Source organism: Astatotilapia calliptera, chromosome 18, assembly GCF_964374335.1.
Source record: "Astatotilapia calliptera chromosome 18, fAstCal68.1, whole genome shotgun sequence".
NCBI classification, from domain to species: Eukaryota; Metazoa; Chordata; class Actinopteri; order Cichliformes; family Cichlidae; genus Astatotilapia; species Astatotilapia calliptera.
The window spans coordinates 14,167,275-14,191,076 of record NC_137439.1 but is presented as its reverse complement, the minus strand read 5'-3'; the positions used below and the strand labels follow the sequence as shown (position 1 = coordinate 14,191,076).

At 39.0% G+C, this 23,802-nt stretch overlaps 1 protein-coding gene across 2 annotated transcripts in view; it reads left to right on the top strand.

Annotated features, from left to right (window-relative positions):
- Window positions 1-8,157: 8,157 nt before the first annotated feature.
- The window catches only part of cacnb2b (calcium channel, voltage-dependent, beta 2b), a 40,923-nt gene continuing 25,278 nt past the window's right edge, over window positions 8,158-23,802 (top strand). The window contains exon 1 of one of the 2 annotated variants that reach the window (XM_026150103.2): window positions 8,158-9,137. In XM_026150103.2, coding sequence (XP_026005888.1) covers window positions 9,090-9,137 — 48 coding nt within the window. In that variant the 5' untranslated portion in view covers window positions 8,158-9,089. Of the gene's footprint in view, window positions 9,138-18,601; window positions 19,492-23,802 lie in introns of those variants that run through there. The other variant, XM_080292309.1, reaches the window with a different exon arrangement.

The window sequence follows — 23,802 nt, the reverse complement described above, 5'->3', positions numbered from 1 at the left end:
CAATCCTTTATGTTGACACATGATTCTGAAGTGAATTCAAAGTGTAATTTTCATTGTGAGGCCCAAAGAGATTCATTTCAATTCAAATTTACTTATATAGTCCCAATTCCCAAAACAGTCAACCCAAGGTACTTTATATTGTAAAGTAAAGACCAATATCATAGAAAAAACCCCAACAAATATATGACCCCTTATGAACAAGGACTTGGCGACAGTGGGAAGATAAAACTCCCTTTTAACAGGAAGAAACCTCCAGCAGAACCAGGCTCAGGGCGGGGCGGCCATCTGCCTGGTTGGAGGTGAGGAGAAAGAGAAGAGAGCAAAGTGAAACAGGACAAAAAGCAAACTATGGAGAGAGCACCAGAGTGTAATAACTGCTAATCATTAAATACAGTAGTGGTATATGAAAGTGAAAATAGAGTTAAAATAGACAAGTAAAGAAGTTCATCATGGGAACCCCCCAAGCTGCCCAAGCCTATTGGTTCAGTCCAGCTCTAACTATAATGACATTTTTAAGCATAAGCTTAAGAGAGTGTTTATCTCCCAAATTTAAACTAGGAGCTGGTTTTATAGCTGCTTAATTGGTGATCCTAAAGTGACTACTGGTGTGAACATGGGCATGACTGACTGTCTGTATGGTGTTAGCCCTGCGACAGATTGGTGACTTGTCCAGGTGTATTTGGCCCTGCTACAAGTGAGATATTCTTCAGCTCCCCTCACAACCCAGAATTAGATTAGTGCAAGAACATGGATGGACAACCCACTCAAAAATGCAACAAATAAACAAATGAAGGTAAGTTAACTTAGAAATAAATAACTGTTCGGTAAACTTTCTGGGTGTGTCAAGTAGGTGATAAGCATGATGATTTCAGACAAGGTAATTAAACTTGTGATTTAAGAGCTGATGCTTTGTCTTTGCTCGATAAGTACAGTTTTATTATACAGCATACTCACCTGGACATCCTTTATAAAATATCTTGTTTGTTCAGATGGAGTGGCTTACTGCTCAATCTTTGGGAATTTGTCTCAAGAAATTGTGTGGCAGTAATGGTCAGATAATTAGTGCCACAGGGCATCCAATCAAGAATTCTCATAAACAGATGGTTAGTTTGTTAAAGGCAAAAAGTAAAACATCTTAACAAGTATCTGGGCTATCAAGAGCTTCCAAAAAGATAAACACCATTCTTCCAAAAGATATGCTGTGCTTCTAAACATTGTTTGAGCGTTTGATTTTGTTGGGATTTAATAATCGTGGAGATCACAGCATGTGATAATCATTTTCATGGTCCACAAAATCTTTGATGAGTCCTTCTAGGCTACAGCTATTATCCTCATCTGGCAGAAATATCCACACAGACCACACAGATTAACTTCCTCCTGAAGAACGTCTTGCCACTTGGCAGCCATTTCAATATGCCTGTGGGTAATTATTTGCACACTTATTTGAAGCGTTATCTAAAACAGCTTTGAATTCAAAAAGGGCCAAAGAATATTTTACCATAAGTTTTGGGAATCATCAATATGGTTCTTGGCAAATGTTACACAAGCCTTTGTGTTCTTTTTAGTCAGCAACAGTTTTCTCCTTGGAACTCTCCTATTGGAGAGTTGGCAAAGTACTTAAATAGAAGTATAAATACTGCTGTTAAAAAACACTCCAGTAAAAGTTAAAGTACTGATTCAACTTATTTACTCAAGTAAAAAAGTACTAAAATGTACTCAGAGTAAGAAAGTAAAAATGAGCTCTTTCGAGGATGTTTCTATTTTTGTGCAAAGCTAACTGTGAACCTAGTTGCTATATTAGCATAATGAGAAAATAATATCACTGGACTCTGTGGAAGAGTTCCATGGAGGAGGCTGTGCATTGGTGGCATTTATGAAATAACCATAACATCCATTACAATAACAATAACATTGGATGAAAGGGAACAACGATGGCTACCTTTTGAGAGTAAAATGATGGCTGTACACCAAACACTGTGGACACAGCAGCAGCAGTTTAAACTTTTAAGATCAATTTTTCCCCTGCTCCCACTCAAGCAGTTGAGCTGTCTCACTCTAACCTCCAACACTGCGTCCCATACACACCCATTATAAACTCAGAAACGGTGACTGGAACTGAAGAAAAAGTATAAAAGATATTAAAAAGATAAATACAACCTGAATAGTTCAATGTCGTGGCTTCATTTTACAGTTTGAATGGTGTCTGTCGGTCAATGTATGTGGAAGTAGTTAGAGTTGAAAGAGGAGTAAGTTGAATGAGAATTTGAATTCTCCCATTGAAAATACACTGTAAATTTTTGTTGAATAAAGTTGAATAATTTAAAAAATATATAAAAGTTAAAAATGAGAAAAATACAAGCACACATGTCTAAAAGAAGAGGAATCTAATGGTGGTTGAATGTTTTTTCTAAGTTGAACAGTGTTAAAGGAGATAGCGTACAAGAAATGTACTGAAGATGAGAAGTAGAAGAACAATACTGTGGATGTTTAATCAGCATCCATACTAATTGTATTGGAGTGGATCTTAGCATCATGGGCTAAAATTCAAATGAATCTCTGCTACACTTACCTAACTCTGACAATGAAACCACAGCCACTGTGCACAACTCACACACTATTCTTTACTTTAAATTTATCACAGCTGAGCAAACTAATGTGTTTATCCTGCACTAACCTACAGAGGATTTTAATGCAACCTTTAAGTAGCAGTTAGTCTACTTCAGTTTGATTTGCAGCATGTTTCACAATATGAAAAAATGACATTTAAACATTTAAAAGCATGAGGACTTACACATAAGCTTTAAATTTCCAAGTTTATCAAATCTCACTGAGCATCCTTACCTTTAAATCTAGCCTTTCTTCTTCCTCTTCTGTCCTCTTTCTTATCTTTCTCCATCTCTGAGTGAAGCTCTTTCTTTTCTCTCCCTGTGAAATACAGCAGCTGGACCTTTAGCTAGCAACACACTGTGTAACAAGCTACACACAAACAGTTTGTGTGTTTGCTGATGGTTGTTGAGCTGATAGAAACGTTACATTTGAAATTACCGGCCACTTAAAAAAGTCACTCCCTTTAAAAAAGTCAGGACTAGCTAGATGCTGAATTACCGCAACGTACAGACACCTGCAATAATTCGGGTGTTGTGGCAAAAACAACAACCCCCCCCCCCATTCCTCTTTTAGCCTCTGACTATGCACCATCCTCTGGTGATAAAGAAATGAACAGGATTGCCTTTCATGTGTTTCTGTTTAGGCTTGGTTTGATGTTTGGAGGCTCGACCCAAATGCGTTAAAGCAAAAGAAACAAGCCTGTTTTAAAAATACAGATATTTGTTTAAAAATGTAGGAAGTAAAAGTAAAAAAGTACTCAAGTTGAGTACAGATACCTGGAAATTATGCTTAAGTACGGTAAGGAGGTATTTGCACTTTGTTACTTCCCACCTCTGTCTATGGATCCCATTTTTGTTCAGCCTTTTTATATATTGAATCATGAACTCTGACCTTAACTGAGGCAAGGCAGGCAAGGGCGTCCTTCTGGGCCTATTTAAGTGATCTGGCAGCTATCAGGCCTGGGTGTGGCTAGTACATTTAACAGTGGAGGTGGGGATAGCTTTTTCCATTAATAAATAAAATTCTGATTTTAAAAAATGCATTTTGTATTTACTCAAGTTATCTTTGGATAACATAAATGTATTTGATGATCTGAAACAATTAAGTGTGGAAAAAAATGCAAAAAAACTAAGAAGTCGAAAAGTCTTGGATTTTATGTGCTGCCTCTTCTGTCCTTGGATGTCACAAATTAGCATTTCCCCTCTTCTTTTGTTTATAGCATGAAGGCATAGCGGTAGTTTATATGGTTCTATGGCTGTATAACTCAGTGGACTGGAACCTTGATATGCATGTGTGCATGTTTCTGTGTGTATCTGTTGTTGTGACACAACAGAGAGCTGTTGTTGGTGTTTACTGTAATCGGCAGTCCTCCAACCGGACAAACCTGACAGAATTATACCCATGGTGCATTTGGTCTTTGTTCCTCTGATGCATGAGCCGGGGCTGCAGGACTAATTGTTTAAGGGAATTTTCAAACCAGCAACTATTCTCGAGTGAAGAAAGGAAGAAATGAATGGATTCAGCTGAATTGCTGCTGATAAATCTGAGCTGTAAATCTGTTGCCACACTAAGAGAGAAGATTTGTTGAAGGTGTTATTAATGATGTACAAATGACAGGGCAATAGACAAGCAGCTTGGATTCACAGTGAGGGACCATAGCTGGCCTGCTTTCATTTACCGGTATGGAAACTAAAATTATCTTCCCTTAATTTCCCCATAGCCACCATCAGCCTACTCTTTAATGATTCATATTATAATCTGCAAGAAGGCATTAGTGCAGCTCGAGTGATTATGACCATGTTGCAATACGTCATGTTGGCAGGATGGAGAGCACTTTTTCTTTCCCTTGTGACATTGGTTAAATGCTCGAAATGATCAAAGCAAAAACACAACAGCCTTGCAATAAGAGACTAAGATCCACATTCATGGATGGAGAGTTCTCTGAGGCAGGCTTTCATTTATTTATTTATTTATCTGCCATCAAATTAACCCATCAAGTCTGCTGAGAGAGAGGCTTTGCAATAATTCTGGCATTTTAAAATTCATATTCAGCACAGTGAAAATAGTTTTTGTTAAGTAGTTTTGTCTGGCTTGAAAGTCCAATTTCCTTATAACAGGAGGAAATAATCTTCTGCTCGAAGAAATATGTGGTCCAGATAGTATACATGGAAAGTTTTTTTTCATACTGCCTCTAAAATGGTGATTTTTTTGGTTGTACAATGTAAAGACATATTCATTTATGATTTTTAATTATGTTTAATTTAATTTTATAGATGCATTTAGAGGATGAATCACAGTTACTTTGACGCCACAGGTCTATACAGTTTCTCTGTGCCTGTGGGTTCTTAATCCAGTGTCCAGAAACATACATATCAGGTTAACTGGTGAGCCTAAAGTATCAAAAGATGTTAATGTGAGGGTGTGATAGACTGGTGACGTGTCCAGTTTGTACCCTGCCTCTTACCCAGTAATATAGGCTCCAGCTAGTATAGGTGCCATCCCTCTGAAACCCTGAACTGAATAAGTCGCTAAGAAAATGGACACAAAGATTCAGAGAATCCTCGCTGTGCCAAAACAGCCAAGCAATGAAGCAATCAAGAAAAACTGGAATTTCAAATAGTTCCATTCATATCTTACTTTACTATCTGCAAATGTCTCTCAAAACTATATCCAAAGACTTTCCTTTATTGACTAGTTTCTGATGCACAAACTGCAAATAAAGAAGTTCCTATTTTACCCTAAATCTTTGTTGAAGCTGTGGAAAGAAAAATCCTGCTCAGCGCAGCTACACAACAAGGGCGTAAGCTAGCTGCATAGCCAGTTATATTTCCTCCCTTTCTGATGCTGACCACTTTTCCATCTTTAGCCCGTGGTGATTACACTGTGTGGATTGTGTTAAACTGCATTAATTTTACCATTGTTAAATGTGCTATGAGTGAGTATTTATCAATTTCCTTTTTTTTTAAATTATATTTTTATTGAAGAAAAAAAAGGGACTTGTTACAATAGAGTGCACTGACATTATTTAGTCAAAAAAAGAGAAAAGGAAAATAAAAAAAAACAAAAAAAACCAAAACCCTTTTTCTTAGTCCTTTTGTTTTACATTCTGATAGCAAAAAAATAAAATTAACTCATTGGCTTGACAATGTGTTACATAATGCAGCATGTTTAACTTATTTACAAAAACTACATTAGGTACATATAAAGTGGTTAAATCCAACTCCGCCAACACTTGAGGATTGGTTTAATGTGGTTTTCGAAATATTTAAAATGGAAAAATTGACATTCTTTTTAAAAATTCGGAAAGACAAATTCTACAAAATATGGAATAAATGGATTAGTTTTGTGTCCCCCATCTGCCCTGAATTTAGGTAAGACCAGCCCTGAATTGGTGTATCTTGGTGTATCTCCCATGTATCGTACAATGTCAGGTTGATTATTTATCAATTTCCACTGCTGCTAAACCAAAATAATTCAAAGAATGGATCAACACAGTTTGTCATTTTCAAGTTAACAATTAAGACTGTAAACTAAGAGCGATGAATCTGCTCTTTGCATTTTAATCTCAAAGAATGAATGAAAACTTTGGACTTTAGCCTGGCTTTTGCGTGAAGCCTGGTAAATGTCTAATAAGCTCTGACTTTGGACACTCACGTTAAATCTCTGGTTTGCTCATTGAGAAATATTGCTGAGTCCCATTGTGTCACGCTTTGAACTGGAAATTGTTACATGCATTTGTTTCATCTCATTTGGACTATTGTAATTCTTTGTTTTCTTGTTTATGTAAGGCCTCCTTGGAATGTCTGCAGGTTGTCCAGAATGCTGGTGCTGGGCTTCTGACCAAGTCTTCCAAGTACTCGCATATCACACCTCTGCTGATCAAGCTGCACTGGCTCCCTATTAAATTCAGAGTCCACTTTAAGATCATGACTTTGACATTCAGTGCTCTGCATGGTAAAGCACCACCATACATCAGAGATCTTTTACATCCGTTAATCCCCAACAGGTCCCTGAGGTCATGTGATCAGGGCTTGCTGGCTGTCCATCATATGAGGCTGAAAACGAAAGGTGACAGAGGCCCCCAGACTCCCCTTTGAGTTTGAGATCTCTGGACTGGTCTCATCCTTTTAAACTTGCTTTTGGTTATTTTTTTGTTTTTATTGTTTAATGTTTTAGCTTCTGTGAAGCACTTTGTGATTTTTTTCTTGAAAGGTACTATACAAATAAAATTGCACTTGCTTACTCATATGGAGTAATTCCCAGTCATGAGGGCTGGGTTATCTTGTGATTCTTAGCTGTAGTTTAATTAACACATTACAAAACTTGTGATAGTACCCCAAACTATTCCTGCTTATATCTGTAAGCAGTCAAAATTATTTGCAGTATATAACCAACCAACAAACCAACAGTCTTGAGAGACGCAAGCAGCTAACCTTAGTATTTAGTCATATCACCCACTGTTAGACTGCCTGAGGTTAAAAACTGGCAGGAACAAACTGATCAAACTGTGCCTGACTGTTCACATGTTAAATATAAAGCTCAGACTCAAAAATACTTCTGACTAAACCGACTCTTTCAAAACAAAATGTTCTAAATATGATTATTCTGTTTTTGTTTTTTGTCGTTGTGATTTTAATTAAAAATATAAGTCTTGATATTTCATCAGGTAGAGTCCAAGATCAAAATGAAACATGTCAGTGTGCAGTGTTTTTTCTGCCTTTTGGGTTTTTTGCTCCCACAATGCAATGGGTTGTTAGAAAACATGGATAAATACCTGTATAAAGATGTATTTATATTAGCATGGTACACTGTTTTGCATTTTTACTGGCTTAACTCACATTCATTAGTAAATCATAAAAGATTTAAATCTTTTAAGTTTGGGGGGGTTTTGTCTATATTTGGACTGTACCATCAGCAGTAAGTTTTATTTATGAGTTTATGCAAATGTTGCAGTTCCCATCAAGGATCTTCCACACTTGTTTTTGCATGCTGATGTCACTTGAGCACTTGACACTTGCTAAAATCTTGTCTAAAGTGGAAATGGATGGTAATAGTACGGATAAATACACAGATTTTCCTCTCTTGATTTCAGTGAGTTTTTTTTAAACTTAATTGTAAAGTCTTCATATTTTGTCACAAATGGAAACAGAGTAATTTCCTGTACCTTCTAAGCCCAGTCTCAAGATAACATGGAAAAACCCTGACATCGGAGGGAAAATGACACAAAAGGAAGCAATGGCAAAGAAAGAGAGACAGAGAGAGGATATTGTGGAAAGAAAAGAGGATAATACGATAGAGTGAGAGGAAAAAAACAGATAACAGAGAGAGATGGCGGGGAGGAGGAAAGTTGGGGGGTGGTGTTTAGGGAGGGGTGAGGTTTTGTAAATCGGAGAGGCTGGAAGCGCATTTGAATTCAGGCTGTGTGTCTCCTGCGCTAGCCGAATGTTACCTGCTCTAGCATGGCAACAGAGAGAGGGAGAGTGGTGAGCTTCAGCTGCAGCCTCCACACACACACGCACACACACAAACACACACACACACACACACACGTGCATGCACAGCAACAACAGGAGTGCGAAGAGTGACTCAGGTAAGCAGGAACGCCCCTGATGGAAGACGACCCTCGAGAGAGCAAAGCAGCGTGTGCAGTGAGAGGGAGAGATACTGAAGGAGGAGCCATAGAGCTGGCATTTCTTTGAGGAGGGAGAAAAGAGGAATCACGCTGAAGCTAAAAATCTCTGAATCTGCACTCCCAGGGTGGGCTTACATTGAAGGATAGACAGGAAAAAAAAGAAAGATGGATGTGGAGCGATGCAAGTGCTCTTATTGGACAATTTTGTGAGGCTGCAAAGCACTAAGGGACACAGCAGAAAATGATATTTAGTTTTTATAGCAAGACCATTCGGAGGGCTTAAGCCGGGGGGAGGCTGAATGGGAGGTTTTTAATTTTTTTGGACAGGGTGAGCTGGGACAAAAAAATGGGTCAGGTTTGGTAAACACACACAGGATGGGAAAAGAACCACCTGTCCTTCTTAAGATGAGGTGAGCGCACATTAACAGAAGCACACACAGAAACCTCGCACACACTCTGCACATCACACCGAGTCTTCAGGACAGTTTCGCAGGATTCACGATAGATTGGATCCTTGCTCCTCGCAAAGTGCGTGACTTTGAAAATGCTTTAAGACGTCTGCCGTCGGGATCCCCTGGATTCATCTGAGGACTGAACTTGTGAATAGAACCAGCCACTAAACTCCCAGGTGACTCTCTCCTGCGACAACCTGTGGACACAGAAGCTCGGCTTTTTTTTTCTTTTGTGGGATCCCTCCCCCTAAGAAAAAAAAAAGAAGCAAAACAAAAAAACTCCCTGATGAGCTTGCAATTAGGTGGATCACCTGTCTCATGAAGATCCTGTCCTGAAACGACCCATCCCGGAGGCTTCATCAGCCTGTCCCCTTTTCTCCCCCCAACTAGATGTCTTGATGTATTGCTGTGGGCTGGGACACTGGCGGAGAGTGCAGTCCACCTATGTAAGTGACCATTACAGCATCCATCCCATCTTTTTGATCTCATAGCAACATTGGAGTTGTTTGGTGGTGTGTGGATTTATCGTATACTTTTGCAAAAAGAAATGCCGATGATGCATTCATATTTATATCCAGGGTTGTCATTCATATGCAACGAATAAGCATGACAGAATTACTGCCTGCAAGCAGCTGTGAGCATGAGTCTTGCAACCTTTTATTTGCTAAGCTGTTCATTTCTCAGTAACAATAAGTTTTCACCTGGGCTGCATTTTACCAGATGGTGAAAATGTCAAACAGCTCAGCGTATTGACTCCAGTACAGGACTTAATAGCACCGTACCAAAAGATGGAATATCAGGTAATGGAGAGTTTCCTTTTTTTCCCACCCAGGCAACAGTTTGGTCACTGAGCAAGTAAAGTAAACAATGTGTGAAAATTGTCTTCAAAATTAAGATGATTAAGTGATACAACATGACAGTTCCCGTCTTCCTCACATCGTATGTCCTGGCTGAGAAGCGGAGGAGGACAGAGAGGTGCTGTTATCTAATTGCAAGTCAATTTTACTGTCCTCTCAATGACAGAGATGAGAAGGGAGGACAGTTTCCAGCCTCTACAGCGCTCTAATCCACCTGTTTTTCTTTCTCGTGCTTTTGCCTGTCATCTAACTCTCTCTTCACTTGCCCTCCTATCTCCTTCTATCCAGTCTCTGTGTATCCTCTGTTTAGTTGTGTTGTAGTCGATGGAGTGAGAGTTGTGCATTGTGCGATGGCGCTGACTGCAGAGCACCCTAACCACATTCCTACATGAAACAGGCTTACTGTCAGCCCTCAGCACTCAATAGGCTGTCAGCGCAGAGCCGCGCAGATTACCACGTACTGTAGTGCTGCATGTAATGTGTGCCCACCTCAGCAACGAGCCAGGAAAGGAGCTTACAGACTCGAAAGGCATGGCTGGGTAAAAGCAGTGACACATCCTCCCGACATTCAGCGTAGTTTCATTGACATGTGTGTGTGTTTGCAGGCTTAGTTTAGCACCTAGTGTTAAATAAGTGCGTGCAAATATAACGAACTAAGACACAGTTCTACAAAATCTCTTCTGTAGATGCACTCACTCTTTCTAATTTCTGTGCAGAAACTACATTACTCATGCATTATCTTTACTCATGTTGCTATGATACATTATGTGTCAGGGTGCTAATTACACTTGAGTGAGTGAGATATAAATACTTTTATAATAAATAAACAGGCCGGAGGCTGCTGGGCCAATAAAGGTTGGAGAATAAATCACAGAAGTCACCACCTCAATAATCAGATCGATAAATAACCAAATAAACATGTTCTAATATACAATTTCCATAATCGAATGTTCTTTGTTATTACATTTGTCATAGTATACATACAGTAGCATAGATTTCTGATTTAACACAGAATATACATTCTGACCCAAAGGATTCTGAGCGTTATATGTTGCTATCCCCAAATGCATGTTTCAGGGAAGGCCTTACTTATTTTAGCAAGATAATGCAATATCTTCCATTATTTTTAAGAAATTTGAACTGTTGTAAACTGTTTTAAAAGCTAAGTTAAGATGAAACATCCAAATTCTACTAACAAGGCTTTGGAAATATTAAGTGGTCGATTTTTTATATTTTGTCTTTGCAGTCACCGTTTTAAATAAATATATATAGCAAAGAAACTGAATCATTAGTCAATTTAAATTCTTATTTTCACTGTGTTGTAGAATAAAGCTGGATTGTTTTAAGTGCTCATCTGGCTCTAAGAAGGAGGTTATGGGCATCTTTAGATATCAAACAATTCTCTCTGTAGTGGCTGCCATTTTTTACACTGAGAGTCACAACAGCTTAGCCAATAGGTGAAGGGCAAGGCATGCTTATCCCCATTACGCAAATGTGATAAAACCTTAAAAACACAAAATAAATTTCAGGAATCGGTTTGTATGTTACCTAAAATTCCCTATTCTTCCCTCTCCACTTAAAGTTGGTTTTTTTTAGAAATAAAAGCATTAATTTAAAAGTATATATAATCAAAACAACGATACATACAAAGAAATGAAGGGAACATTTGATCATCAGTGTAACATAACGTCAGTTAAACTTCAGGTATTTCTGTCTAGGAACCACTTCAATCCACAGCTGCTTTGGTGCAAATGGAAGTGACAACAGGTGCACAGCAGAGGCAACAAAAAGACAATCCCCCACAAAGGAATGGTTTCTGTTTTTTTTCCTTATTTCCTCATCCCTCCTGACTGATTTTTCTCTAGTTTTGTGTTTTGCTCGGGTTCTTGTCAACACTGGTAGCATGAGACGGTAGCTGTATCCCATTCAGGTTGCACAGATATGGTAGCTACTCCAGGTTGGCAGAACCACACGTCCATTTCCAAGGATTTCTGTGTCTCCCAGCAGAGTCTTATAACTTTCATTTCATTTATTTATTTATTTCACACTTGGTACAACAGTTTCCACAGTTAGTTCTTTCAGACAAACCAACCACACTTTCTATCAGTAAAGCACTGCAACTGTGGGGGAGATACCAGGAAATTGGCTGTTACACAGGAGGCACACTGCTAGACCTAGAGAATTACTTGCAGGAGGGTACTCATGCATGTTCCTGCCCAAACTGTTAGAAACCAACTCCCGATGTCCTTTAATGAGACCTGTGCTCACAGCCCAGTATCGTGCCCATTCACTTACATTGACATTACTTTTTTCATTACTGTACATTATCTGAATGTTAGCACGACATGAGCATAATATTTTGTTGTTTGGCTGCTTTAACCAACCAAATGTCATTTACCAAAAAAAGGAACCCATTAACAAATGAAACCTTGAGAGTAAATGTAAATAAAAACACATTTAAATAATAATTCCACTAGGGCTTGTTTAATGCAAGGACACATCATCATTCATTCATTATCACATTGGTGAAATTTTAAACTGAGGGTTGTGGAACAGGCAAAACGAATGCATGTTAAAGTCATTTTTACATTTGAGCTGACTCGTGTGGGTTTTGATATTCAAAACAAGGGGAATTTAAAACCAGCTCTGGCAGAGAATCAAAGCTTTAAATGATAGATGTAGCAGCCGTGCTTTTTGCCTGGATACTCCTGCTGTAAACTTGAACACTCACATGTTTGGGGCTCGCTTTTTTCACTTTATGAGATCTGTTTGAACAAACAGATAAAGTCACTTTTTTATCTGTGACACAGAAGTTTCTGTTTTTATTTCTTCTTAAGTGGGACTCTTCCTCATGCTAATATAATCAAAACAGATCACAATAACAGTGCATATTTACCGGCTCTCACACATGCCAAGATATGGTTTTGTTACAGCATGTTTCCCCTTTTTTAGTCCAACAGCATTTCTGAACATTTCAAATTATATTTTTACCTTTAGGTTTATTTTCTGCACAGAATCCAACATTAAACATGAACTCTTGGCTTCTTTTTTATATTGCAGAAGTGACTCTATAAGGACCACAGATCTATACTGTGCTAGGGTGGGCATTGATTATAACGTTCAATCAAAACCTTTTGGATTTGGTGAACACGCTGCAAGCCGTGGTTGGTATTGACTTGTTTCTTCACTCATGCTGCTATATCCTCCTTCACTGGAGGCGATGGCATTGTGATTCATACTCGAGTATCTCTTCAGGCCAAAAAAACCCTTCAGCTCAAATATAGTTCTTTTTTTTATGTATTTAAACATAGATCCACTGTTCACTGAAGGAGAGTTATAATGAATAAATTATTCGAGGTCATTTGGTCAAATCAATACAATATTTTTTTTAATAAAAATATGAAATTATTTTTGACGATTGTTTGTTTTTTTAAGAATGGGTGTTACACACAGAGTCTTACACAAGAGTCTAATAGCTTAGTGGACCATAAATTACTAAAGACAGAAGGAAGCAGTTTTCTCCCAAACATGCATCTCTGATGTACACAGGCTAGAATGCAAAAAATGCTATTTGATGTTGTTAGGTGGTGTCCTCAGTAAAGGCCCTTGGATACCACTATGACTTCCTGCTACCTGGGTAATTTCAGATTTAACGCTGAAGTTGTCTGCAGCATGAAGTTAGTTCAGTTGTTACAGGGAATATCACCACAGTAATTTATGTAACACGCCCCCTAGTGGCAGGTCGACTGACAGATTATATTTGGTCCTGAACAGACCAGTTAAATGATAGTGACGACAGGTAGTGTGGTAGGATCGCGCTATATGTTGGCTCTTCAACAAAAATCATAAAATTACAGCCTTTCTTTAACAAAATTGCGTATGAAAACTTACACAATATACAAAATTAAATCACATAATGTGGCCAAGCATGATGGTGCGTCACACACGGACCCATACTGTGAACATGACCTGCTCCAGAGCAGGTTAGAGTAGGAGGTTCTTAAGCTTTTTATTAACCTTCAATTGTTGGACTATCAATGAGAAATATAATTCTTTTTAAAATTTGACCACAGTTGTATTTTCAGCTATTAATATATGACCCAAATTCTGGGCATCTATTTGTACTTGCTGATCTCGTTTCAGATTTGCACATAGTGGCCGAAGTTTGACCTCAGCTTTTATATTCTTTCTTTCTTTTCTCTCAAACAAGTCTGCAGCTGAAAGCATAAAAACTACAACTGTTTTTTACACATTAACTTAATGAAATACTCAAATATTATCCATCAGGTTCTCCTGTGTCTTAATTGACAGAGCTGTGATATTGATAAATCTATTAACTTACACTGTCAGCATATTTGTCCTCTTTCTTCCCTGGCTTCAAATAGGATAAACTTTACTAATATAGTAACTCTTTTCCAGCTCTACTGACTGAAGCACTTAAAGGGCCCACTTTTAATATTAAACTACTGTGTAGTGCTTTTCCTTTCACATGCATACTCACACTGCTGCTTTGTCTGCAGCAGCTGTATTGCTTTCAGTGATACTACCTGTTAAACCTCTTCATGCCTATTATCTGAGCTGTACTCTGAGGGTCACTGGGTCGCAGTATCCTTGTATGCGGGATTTTTAAATGATCTTTTCAGCCACAGTCAGAAAAAAACGATGTTTTCTACTTATCACAGATTCCCCAGCATACAAAGAGAGTTTAAACTGAGTTTCAGTTTACCAGAAAGAGTTCTTTTTAAAATATAAAGTAAAATAAATGAAAGGTCTGGAGGTCTGGCAAAGATGAACTAACAAATAAAGCAACAAAAACACCAGGATCAGCATTCCAAAAGGGAAAGAGCAGGGATCTGAGGTTGCTGGAGATAGCCTCCTTTAAATGTGGGGTTACACCACCACCCTAAGAAAGACAGAGGAGATGAGCGAGGGAGGAGCGAGGGAAACAGAAGAGAAGAAAGAAGGACAGAAGAAGCAAACACAAGGGGAGGCTGCATATCACTGTTATCACTAATAATTGTGGATACTACTAAAAATCCTGTGAATGTTTAGTAGTATCCACTACTATCCCCATAGTATCCCGGAATTACGAATGTTTTCAACATTCTTAAGTTGTTGTAATTCCAGGGAGCAGAAAAACAAATGTTTAAAATCCAAACTGCTCGCCTTAAACAAATAGGTTTGCTGACTTTTACTTAGACTACAGTTGAGTGCTTACCTGCACATGTATTACATGTATTTTTAATGCACTTGACTGAGTTCAGCATGTGCTGTGGATCATATTGTGCTGTGTGTATCCAGTAAATGTAGCCAGATTATTCACACAATGCATGATTCAATACAGCAGTGTGAATGAACTGCAGAGTCTCAAAATAAGCAGCAGTCAGCAGGTTAATGGTCTGACAGTGAGCATCGGTGCGCGCTGCCTGTAGTCCTCTCTCTGCATTAGGTGTTCAGTGCAGTGTGAGCAGTGGAATTTTCATCTCAAGATTTCAAGACTCCCGATGAACTTTACTTTCTTATAGTACTCTCACTGCTGCCTGCTTTAGCAGGTTATGAAGAAAAATGAGATATTTCACAGCAGCCAATTTAATGTTTCCTCTTTAATCTCACACGAGGGATCAGTAACTGACTCTCACATCTGTGTCTTTGCAGTTCTTTGTACTACTTCCTCCACTTCATAACCTTCTCCTTCCTAACTCACTCTCCCTCCATCTTAAAACACTCACTGCCCTATCCCTCGTATTCCATTGTCAGTCTCTTCTTTCCCAGTTGTAAGAAGGGTGGGATTGGCATCAGCATCCAACCACCAGCATCGCAAGGATGGGGGCATCAGTCCCTCCTAAGTTATTCATACAGGTTTCATGAAGATGAAGCCACTGATAAAGAGAAGGAGCAGTGAGACTCAGGTGGACGAATGAAAGAACGTTCTCCATGTGCTATTTCTGCCTCTGAAGGGCACTTTTGGAGTCATCCTATCTTTGTTTCTGTCTCACTCCCACGCCTCCTCCTCCTTCTTGACTGAGTTTTGGAGCATGTTCTGCCGGGTGTGATTGGAGGGCAACGCTCCAGGCAGATGTAAATCTGGTGAGGGTTGTTGGCGCAGGGGGAAACAGAGGATGTCAAATGAAAATCCTGTCTCCATCTCCAAACGGGCTATTGCACTTGAAGGTGGACTGAGATCTGGGTCTTTGTGGATGCTAAGCTTATCACGAGCCGGGTTCTTGACCTTTTCACCTGCAAGTCATGTCAAAATTGCTCAAGAACAAAAATGTGTCCTGGGTGAGTACTGCCTGTCTGGTAGGCTGATGGGGGGAGGCAGATTATTTCAGCTCAATGTTTAATGCTTCTCAATTCTGTCAGGCTTATCTGCTTTGAAATTTGTCGTCTACGGTTGCATTTTCTAAGGAATGATGCGTGTAGAAGTTTCAGTATATCAGAGTTTGGTTTGTATATTCAAAAGACAAACTCACTGTCGGTGATGCTTCTTCTGCACATCTGCTTTGGTTTGTCCAACAGCTGTGTGGTGATAAAAGGCTCAGCTCTTCTTCAGCTTGCTTTGCACCATCCTGCCGTGTCAGTCGTACACCGTCAGAGCATCAACTGACAAAAACGTATGAAAAGACACTGACTGGGCTGAAATCGATGAATGGAAATAACTGTAAAGTTCACTCTGGGCTGACTTGTGTTCACCAGGCTTCCAGTATTGATGATTAAAAATTTTGGTTGTGTTCACTTGTTACCAAAAATAAAATTTTCAGTCTTTTCTTATCTATTTATTTATTATTTTAGTTCAGGGGAGGTGTGTGGGTTTGTGGACATTGGGGAGGGTGGAGTGTCTAGTCTTGCCTGAAAATTATGCATGCTGTCCATCTCTGGCTCAGCAGTCCCACAGTACCGGCCCCAGATTGACAGAACACACACACACAAAGGTTAAAAGAAGCTTATGGACAGGTCTCTGTTTATGTATGTGTAAAAGCACATGTGCACATGAACAATAGTACAAAACGCCCCCGCTGAATTATTAAGCAACACTGAACTACTGCTGATGACTTTACGAGAATGAGTTGAGCTCTCCAAGAGAAAGGAAGCAAAAATCAATAATATATATATATATATATATATATATATATATATATATATATATATATATATATATATATATATATATATATATATATATATATATATATATATATATATGTAGAGAGAGAGAGAGAGAGAGAGAGAGAGAGATAACTGAGTGAAGAAGTCTACAAAATTGTTTCTGTCCAATGTCTCAGATTAAGTTAGAGTAGTGAGTTCTGTCAACTACTTTTTCTATAGTGAATATTTTGATAAGTACATTTGTTTGAATATATGTTTTTACATATGTTTTTACTGGGTATATGGCAGCAGCAGAATAAACTAGTTTTTATCTCTTTTAATCTGCCAAACATTATTCTAAAGGCTTTGATAGTTCAGGGAAAAAACAAGAAAAGGTTAACGTTATCCTTGTCTGTAAGTCCAAAAAATATTGCGGTATTATAGAAAGTATAGACATGTTGCACGTAGCTTTTGTGTCTGATAAGTGAAACCAGTGTATGCTGTAGAGACTGTTATCTGTCTAATGGCCAAAATTCTGGCCAATTCTTTTGAAGAAATCTGGTTGTATAAAAAGTTCTGGGAAAAATAGCTCGTGTCACTTGATCTTTGACCGCTGTGGGTTCAGTTTCTATTTTCAGTTCTTACTTAATACAACATGATTTTCATTTTGTAAATTATGGTCCCGATTAATGTGCAGACAGAAAGTAGTGTTTATATAGAGCTACAGTATGGTACACAAGTCTTGAGCTCATTTCTTTATATTTTACTAGGAAAATGGGAAATCGGTGCAGATTGAACGGCAATGTTTGGTGTGACTAGCTTTATTCTTCATCACAGCTTGAAGTCTCTTAGGCAACTTTCTTGTCATTTCTTGAAGTAGTCTGCAGGAATCGTTCTCCATGCTTCTTGAAGGACATTCAAAACTTTTTTGGGGATGTTGGCTGCCTTTTGTTCCCACTCTGCTTTACTAGTGTACAGTCTGGACTTTGGGGAGGCAAATCCATGTCTAAAAGTGCTGCACATTGTCTTTTTCTATCTAATTTATTGCATTAACAGCGCATTTGAATCATTGTGATGCTGAAAATTGAAACTGTTGCCATTCGGACGCTTTCGAGATGTTATTGCATGGTGGCTCAAAATCCATCTGTTGTTTTCTGAATTTAAAATTCCATCTATTTTGGCAAGATCCCCCAAACTACTGGCTTAAATGCAGCACCAAACCAGGATGGAGCCTCCAAAGTGTTTTGCAGATGTCTGTCAACACTCACTGTCATATCGCTTTCCTGACCCCCTCTGTACTGATGATGATTTCAGCCAAAATTTTCACTTTGTTGGAGTGTTTCATTGGCTCTGCAGGGGAACCTCCTCTTGCTTGAGGAGATTTAAGGTGTCACAGATCAGAGTTTAGTAAAGGCCAAAGTCTGTTAGAGCTCAGGTGACTGCAGCTGTCTGACCTCTGATCAGCAGCATAGATATTGACAAGGACAAGAGCTGTGTGTGTTTATGTGTGTATAGAGCCCAGATGTACATCTGACCCAGGATTTATTATCATCTCTCCATAGAGTCACAACCTGGATCAGCTGACTACAGGTCTGCATTTTCTTTTCTATTCTCAGTTTTATGTAACACTCCCATCTTTGTCCCTCTTCTCCTTATAAGCTCTCCCTGGAGATTTTGGTACCACACGCCCATCTGCTCATGTCCCCTGTCCAGCTGTCCAGGTCGCAAGCCATGGTGACAAATGGGCCAAACACTGTTACTTACCTTTAAACAGTGGAAGAGGAAGTATACAGTTTTTTTGTTTGTTTTTAGGTCCTATGCAATGCGTAAAGACAGAATGATAAAATTAAATTATAAACCTTTTCAAATCAGAGGTATTATCAGCAAAATAGTTAAGCAATAAAAGTAAATTGGCATTGTGTTCAATGATCTTTAATAAACAGCTATTACACTATTTAAAATGACGAAATAATATGGATAATATACAAGATAGTTAATAACTGGTTTGCAAACCTTCTGTCGATTTAGCTTCAAAAGAAGCAGCGTCTGTGTGTGGCTGATACTTGGCATCGAGTTTTAGTGGTGACATAATGACACCGAACCAATGTGATGAAAGAGTCTCTCTGCGCTCTCTGGATGATGAATTCTGTTTGTCTGTAATTCCATGCTGTAAATCGGGCGCACAATGGAATTATGGTCTGCGTGTTTTTTTTAAATTTCCATCTTTCTATTTTGGAGCCATGCCATTATAACACTCCAATTTCTTCTTTTTTTTCTTTTTTGCACACAAACCCTAGGAACACACGCACACACTAATCAGGGACAGCACGCACACAGGATGGAGCCTGTTCTTTAATAAAAGGGGGAAAAAGAAAGTAAGACTTTCCTCACTTTCCGTTATTTAGAACTCATAGAAAGCTCGGGTGGGTTGGAGACTTTCCTGGTGTGTTTGGTGCCCGAGGTCAGAGTGAGCGGTGTGCCGCGTAACAGATGCCGCACGGAGAAATAAGCCTTTAATACCCACAGGACTCGGGAAGGGGCAACTACACTCAACTCACATCAGCGACTTAAGTGAAACCCTTCACGCAACTCTCGCAGTCTCCGGTGGTGTCCTCGGCGTCGCGGTTCTGAGAAGAAATTGCATCCTCACGCTCAAACTGGCGCGCAGGGAACACGCGTATCTGTTGCACTGAAGAGCATCTTTGGAGTTATCCACCTGAGTGGAGGGAGAACCACTCTCATGGCATCCTTGCCCATTTGTTTACTGGAGCCAGGTGAATGGTGATTTGAAGTGGTCGTTACAGCCTTGGAATAGCGCTACAGGACACCTTTAACTGCCATGCCGCCCAAAAAGAAGGTAACATTTCAGATATTTCTTTTTCGTGCATATCTGTGCGCGTGCGCGTGTGCTGAACAGGAAGGGTTGGAGAATACGCCATCTGTTGCACTGGGCGTTAATCCTTGTGTGAGGCCTTTCCACATCGTTGCACTCGCTATGTAACAGCGCGCAGGGCAGATAGAGATGCATATCCGCATGCTTGTATCATGTCATATGTCCAGCTGAAAAACAGACTTCAGATAGGGTTGCATAACCAATAGTCTGTGAAAATCGAATGGATTAAATCTCTTCTCGAGCTTTTTCCTCTCATTTATGACTCTTGTACTCGCGGTGAACTTTGTGGCATGTGGTATTAAACCCCAAACTATGTGCTGCACCTGTTTGGCTTTCTTTTCACTTCACGTGTTGTAGCTGTAGAGCACGCCATCAGCAGCATGGTTTTGTGTTTCTTGCACATGCTGTGCAGTCCATGCATTGTTTTGTTTTAGTTATGAAACCAAGCTCCAGTTTGCAGTATTCAGGTAAACTTCACAGAGTGAGGCACCCACTTCTCAGTCTTTTAAACAGCTTGAGGGTGATGTAACATTAATTAACGATGTTAGGGGGTATTCGTTTAATATACGTTTAATCATTAGTCATATTGGTCTCTGTTTATTTATTTTCTAATATCTCATATTACAAAATACAGTGCCAGTATTGTCTGTCACATTTCCAGAAGCAACTATAAGAATTTCTTCTATATTTTGGTCTTTAGGTTCATTGTTTTTGTGACATACAGCTTTTCCTTTTTGTTTTAAACTGTGCTACTACCTAACAAAACACAAAGTTAGAGAAACAGAGTGGGAAGGGAGTGTGAGAGACAGTAGTTGCCGGAAAACAAAAATGGCTATAGGAAAGTGAATACCATTTGCATGGTGGCTAGAAACATTACTTCAAATACTAATGTTCCTCTGTAGCTGCAGAATATGTAAAATGAAGTATAGTTTAACACGCTAGCTGTAGTGGCCAAAATAATTGGAAATATACCTTCAAAGGTTCATGGATACCTTTAGAACAGGAGGAAGTGTTTGGACATACGCTTCTTGGTTTAACAAAGCTGATATTTTTCTCCTTTTTTGGAGATGTAATACTAACACATCGCAGGAAGACTTTGGCTGGCCTACTCTCTTGGATTGCAGTGCTAGTTAGTGCTGGCCCACTGCTTGTTACTTAGAATAGGAAAAGCCTCTTAGTAGTTGTTACTGGGGCATTACATGCTGATACCTGCTCTCCTTCCAGGCAGGAAGGGGAGTAATAAGATGTGGAGCTGTGTGGAAAGTTCCAGAAGTATCAGTAAACCTGTTTCCTGTGAAATTGGGGCTGTTTCCAAATTTAAAATGTTATTGTTTGCATCAAACTTTTTGCAGTTTAAAAATAAAACAAAAACGACTCTATATTTATTTTATTTTGTGTTTAGCTTGATGTCAGGTTTTTGTGCTCATAGAGTGACGTTCCAGTGATAGTGGTTGCTCAGTACTTGTGCAATAACTAAGTGAGAAATGATCAGAACACCAGTGGCTGGCAAAATGATATTTTATAATCCCCACACATGCGCACACCTCTCGGCACGCCAGTTCTAATCACGTTGCATCACAGCGTTGTGCAGAGCAGAAGAGCAGAGAGATTTCTGTGAACTATAGATGAAATGTATCTATTACGGGGGCCCGGCAAGCCAGGATTTAAGTGATATAGATACGACAAATGCTTCTATTTTATGTATATCTGATGACTGTCAGGGAGCACTTGAGCACATCCAGTCGAAGCTGCAGTGTTGGCTGTCTGTGAGGAGTTTGCATTTGTCTCTCTGCCTCTAAATCCTGGATTGACGCATGCTATCTTAATCTCCTTACTCAAAGACAATCATGACCCAAAGAGAGAGAGAGACAGAGATAGAAAAGGATCCAAATACACATTGCGTCTTATGCTTATAACCCCCCCCCACACACACACACACACACACACACTCAATATGAGCAAATATCTTTTTTGTCTTTTTGTACTTCTTGATGAATGAGTAATCATTAACTGCAAAGTGATGAGACGGAGTGATGAGATGTTACTCTTTAAAGACTAACCAATATTGGATTTATGAGGATGATACAGACACAGATTTTTGAGGAAAAGAAATTTGATATTGATGTGTTGGTGGTAGAGGAGCTTCACAAACCGGTTAGCAGCTTAATATTAGGACACAACTGTGGTCCAGCTGTGATGCATGCTCTGCTACATGTGCTGCACACAGTGCTGATAGAGTTAAGAGTATTGCAAGCAGTGGAATCAGAACTGTTGTAATGCCACCTTTTCTAAATCACTCCAAGAGTATTTTTTCTGCAGTATGTTTTAATGTTTCCCACAGATTTAAGCAGCTACAATGTGTTTCTTGCAGGATGACTTCTAATTTCATGCCCAGGCATAGCAGAGCAGCGACCTGTTCTTCTTCATACGTTTAAAAAAAAATTTAATCAAATAATGTTTGTTAATTTCTTTAGTTGCAATTACAAACTGTAATTAGACACTGCAGGGTGATGAAATCAGAAAAAAAAGAATACATGAATGAAATGAAATCCTGCCATTAAATGTAGTTTGGAACATTGCTAATAAAGCAGGGAGTTTAGGGGTAATCCCAAAATCTTCCATACGAAACTGCAAGCCCATCTTAAACTGTTCAGTGATATTTCTTCTTTGTTGGCCTTTTTCTTTCTCTCAGCATGACATGTTGATGGCACTGACTACTACTATAAGTTCCCTATGTTTATTTGTTGTCCAGTGATTCAAGACTCTTTCAGCACTTTATACTAGAGCCTGAACAATTTGTTAGTGGGCTCATACTATTGGTCATATCGATCTATTTGTGTCATCATTAGTAATGACTGATAAATGATCTTGAAACACCCTTCAACAGTGAGTGTTGGCATTACATAGATTGTCCACCAGAGGGCGCTCTGCAACTTTGTTGTTCATGAAATGTGTTTGACTCTTCACAGCTACCAGCTGATCTTAGCAGAACCAAAGAATAACTACGCAAAAAATTAGAAGCATGACATATCCCATACTTACTGTACTGTTTGTTATTTCAGATTTTTTTATTATTATATTCTTTACTTTTGTGTGAATCCGCCCGCTCAATCTGCCTGTCACTTTGCTGCTGCAACACTTGAATTTCCTTCAGTGAGGGAAAATAAAGAATATGTCTATTCTATTCTATATTGGGTTTTCTCCACACATCAGATATCTTAAAAAATCCAATGTCAGTTGGAATCTAATTTATAAATTTTTTGCGTGTGAATCCTTTTTTTTTTTACCCTCTTTTAACAGATTCTCCAGGAAATTAAAAAATCATGCTCCTATTCTTCTGGTTTCTAGAAATTATGTCCTAACAGAATTTCTAGAAGTATGGTTAAGTTGTGGGCTTGCATTAAAAAAGCTGTTGCCACCACGTGTTGCCAGAAACTTGAGTGTGCCTTTAAAAGTTTCAGAAATTTAGATGACGGTGGTGAAGAGCTTTATCTAACAGATGTCCACCCATTTCCCTCCATTTATCCAATTCAGAGTCACAGGGGCTGGAGGCTATCCCAGCTCTCATAGGCAACAGGCGGGGCGCAGGTCGCCAGTCCGTCAGAGGGCTCAAATAAAGAGACAAACAACAATTCACTCTCACATCCACGTCTGCAGCCAGTTTAAAATTTCCTTTGAACAGTGGGAGACAGGCAGAGGATGCCCACCCCACCACTGCACCACCCTCTCATTCTAACAAATATGCTGTATCCTCTTGTGTGCTAAGGATGGGGACTGGTCTGCTACAGTATGTAAAACTCATTTCTCTTGTAACATGAAAATTAAGCCTACTCTCTCAAAACCCACTTACAACTAATATAGCATTAGTATTCAAACTATGGATGATCCATTGGCCACGTGGTTAGGACATTTCAGCTCCTGACAAGCTGGAATGTTGCTGGTTGTTATTCCTCTTTGCTCAGTATGGGCCCTTAAATATGTGATCATGTATCAGCCATCAGATTTTGTCTACATCTGTCTGAATTGGAGGAGCCATTAAGTTACTAATAATCTAATTTCTACAGTTTCTACATTTTTCACTGCAGCAACAGCAACCTTTTTTTACCCTTTATTTTTACTGGCAATATCAGCAGCCATAATAATGATAAAGCCCACATTAACAAACTATATATGAATTAAAATACATTTACCGTGGTACTGATTTACTGCCTCTTTTGATCTATAATTTGAGATCTAAAGAGATGTGATGCAGCCTTAAACTTCACAGACGGAGAT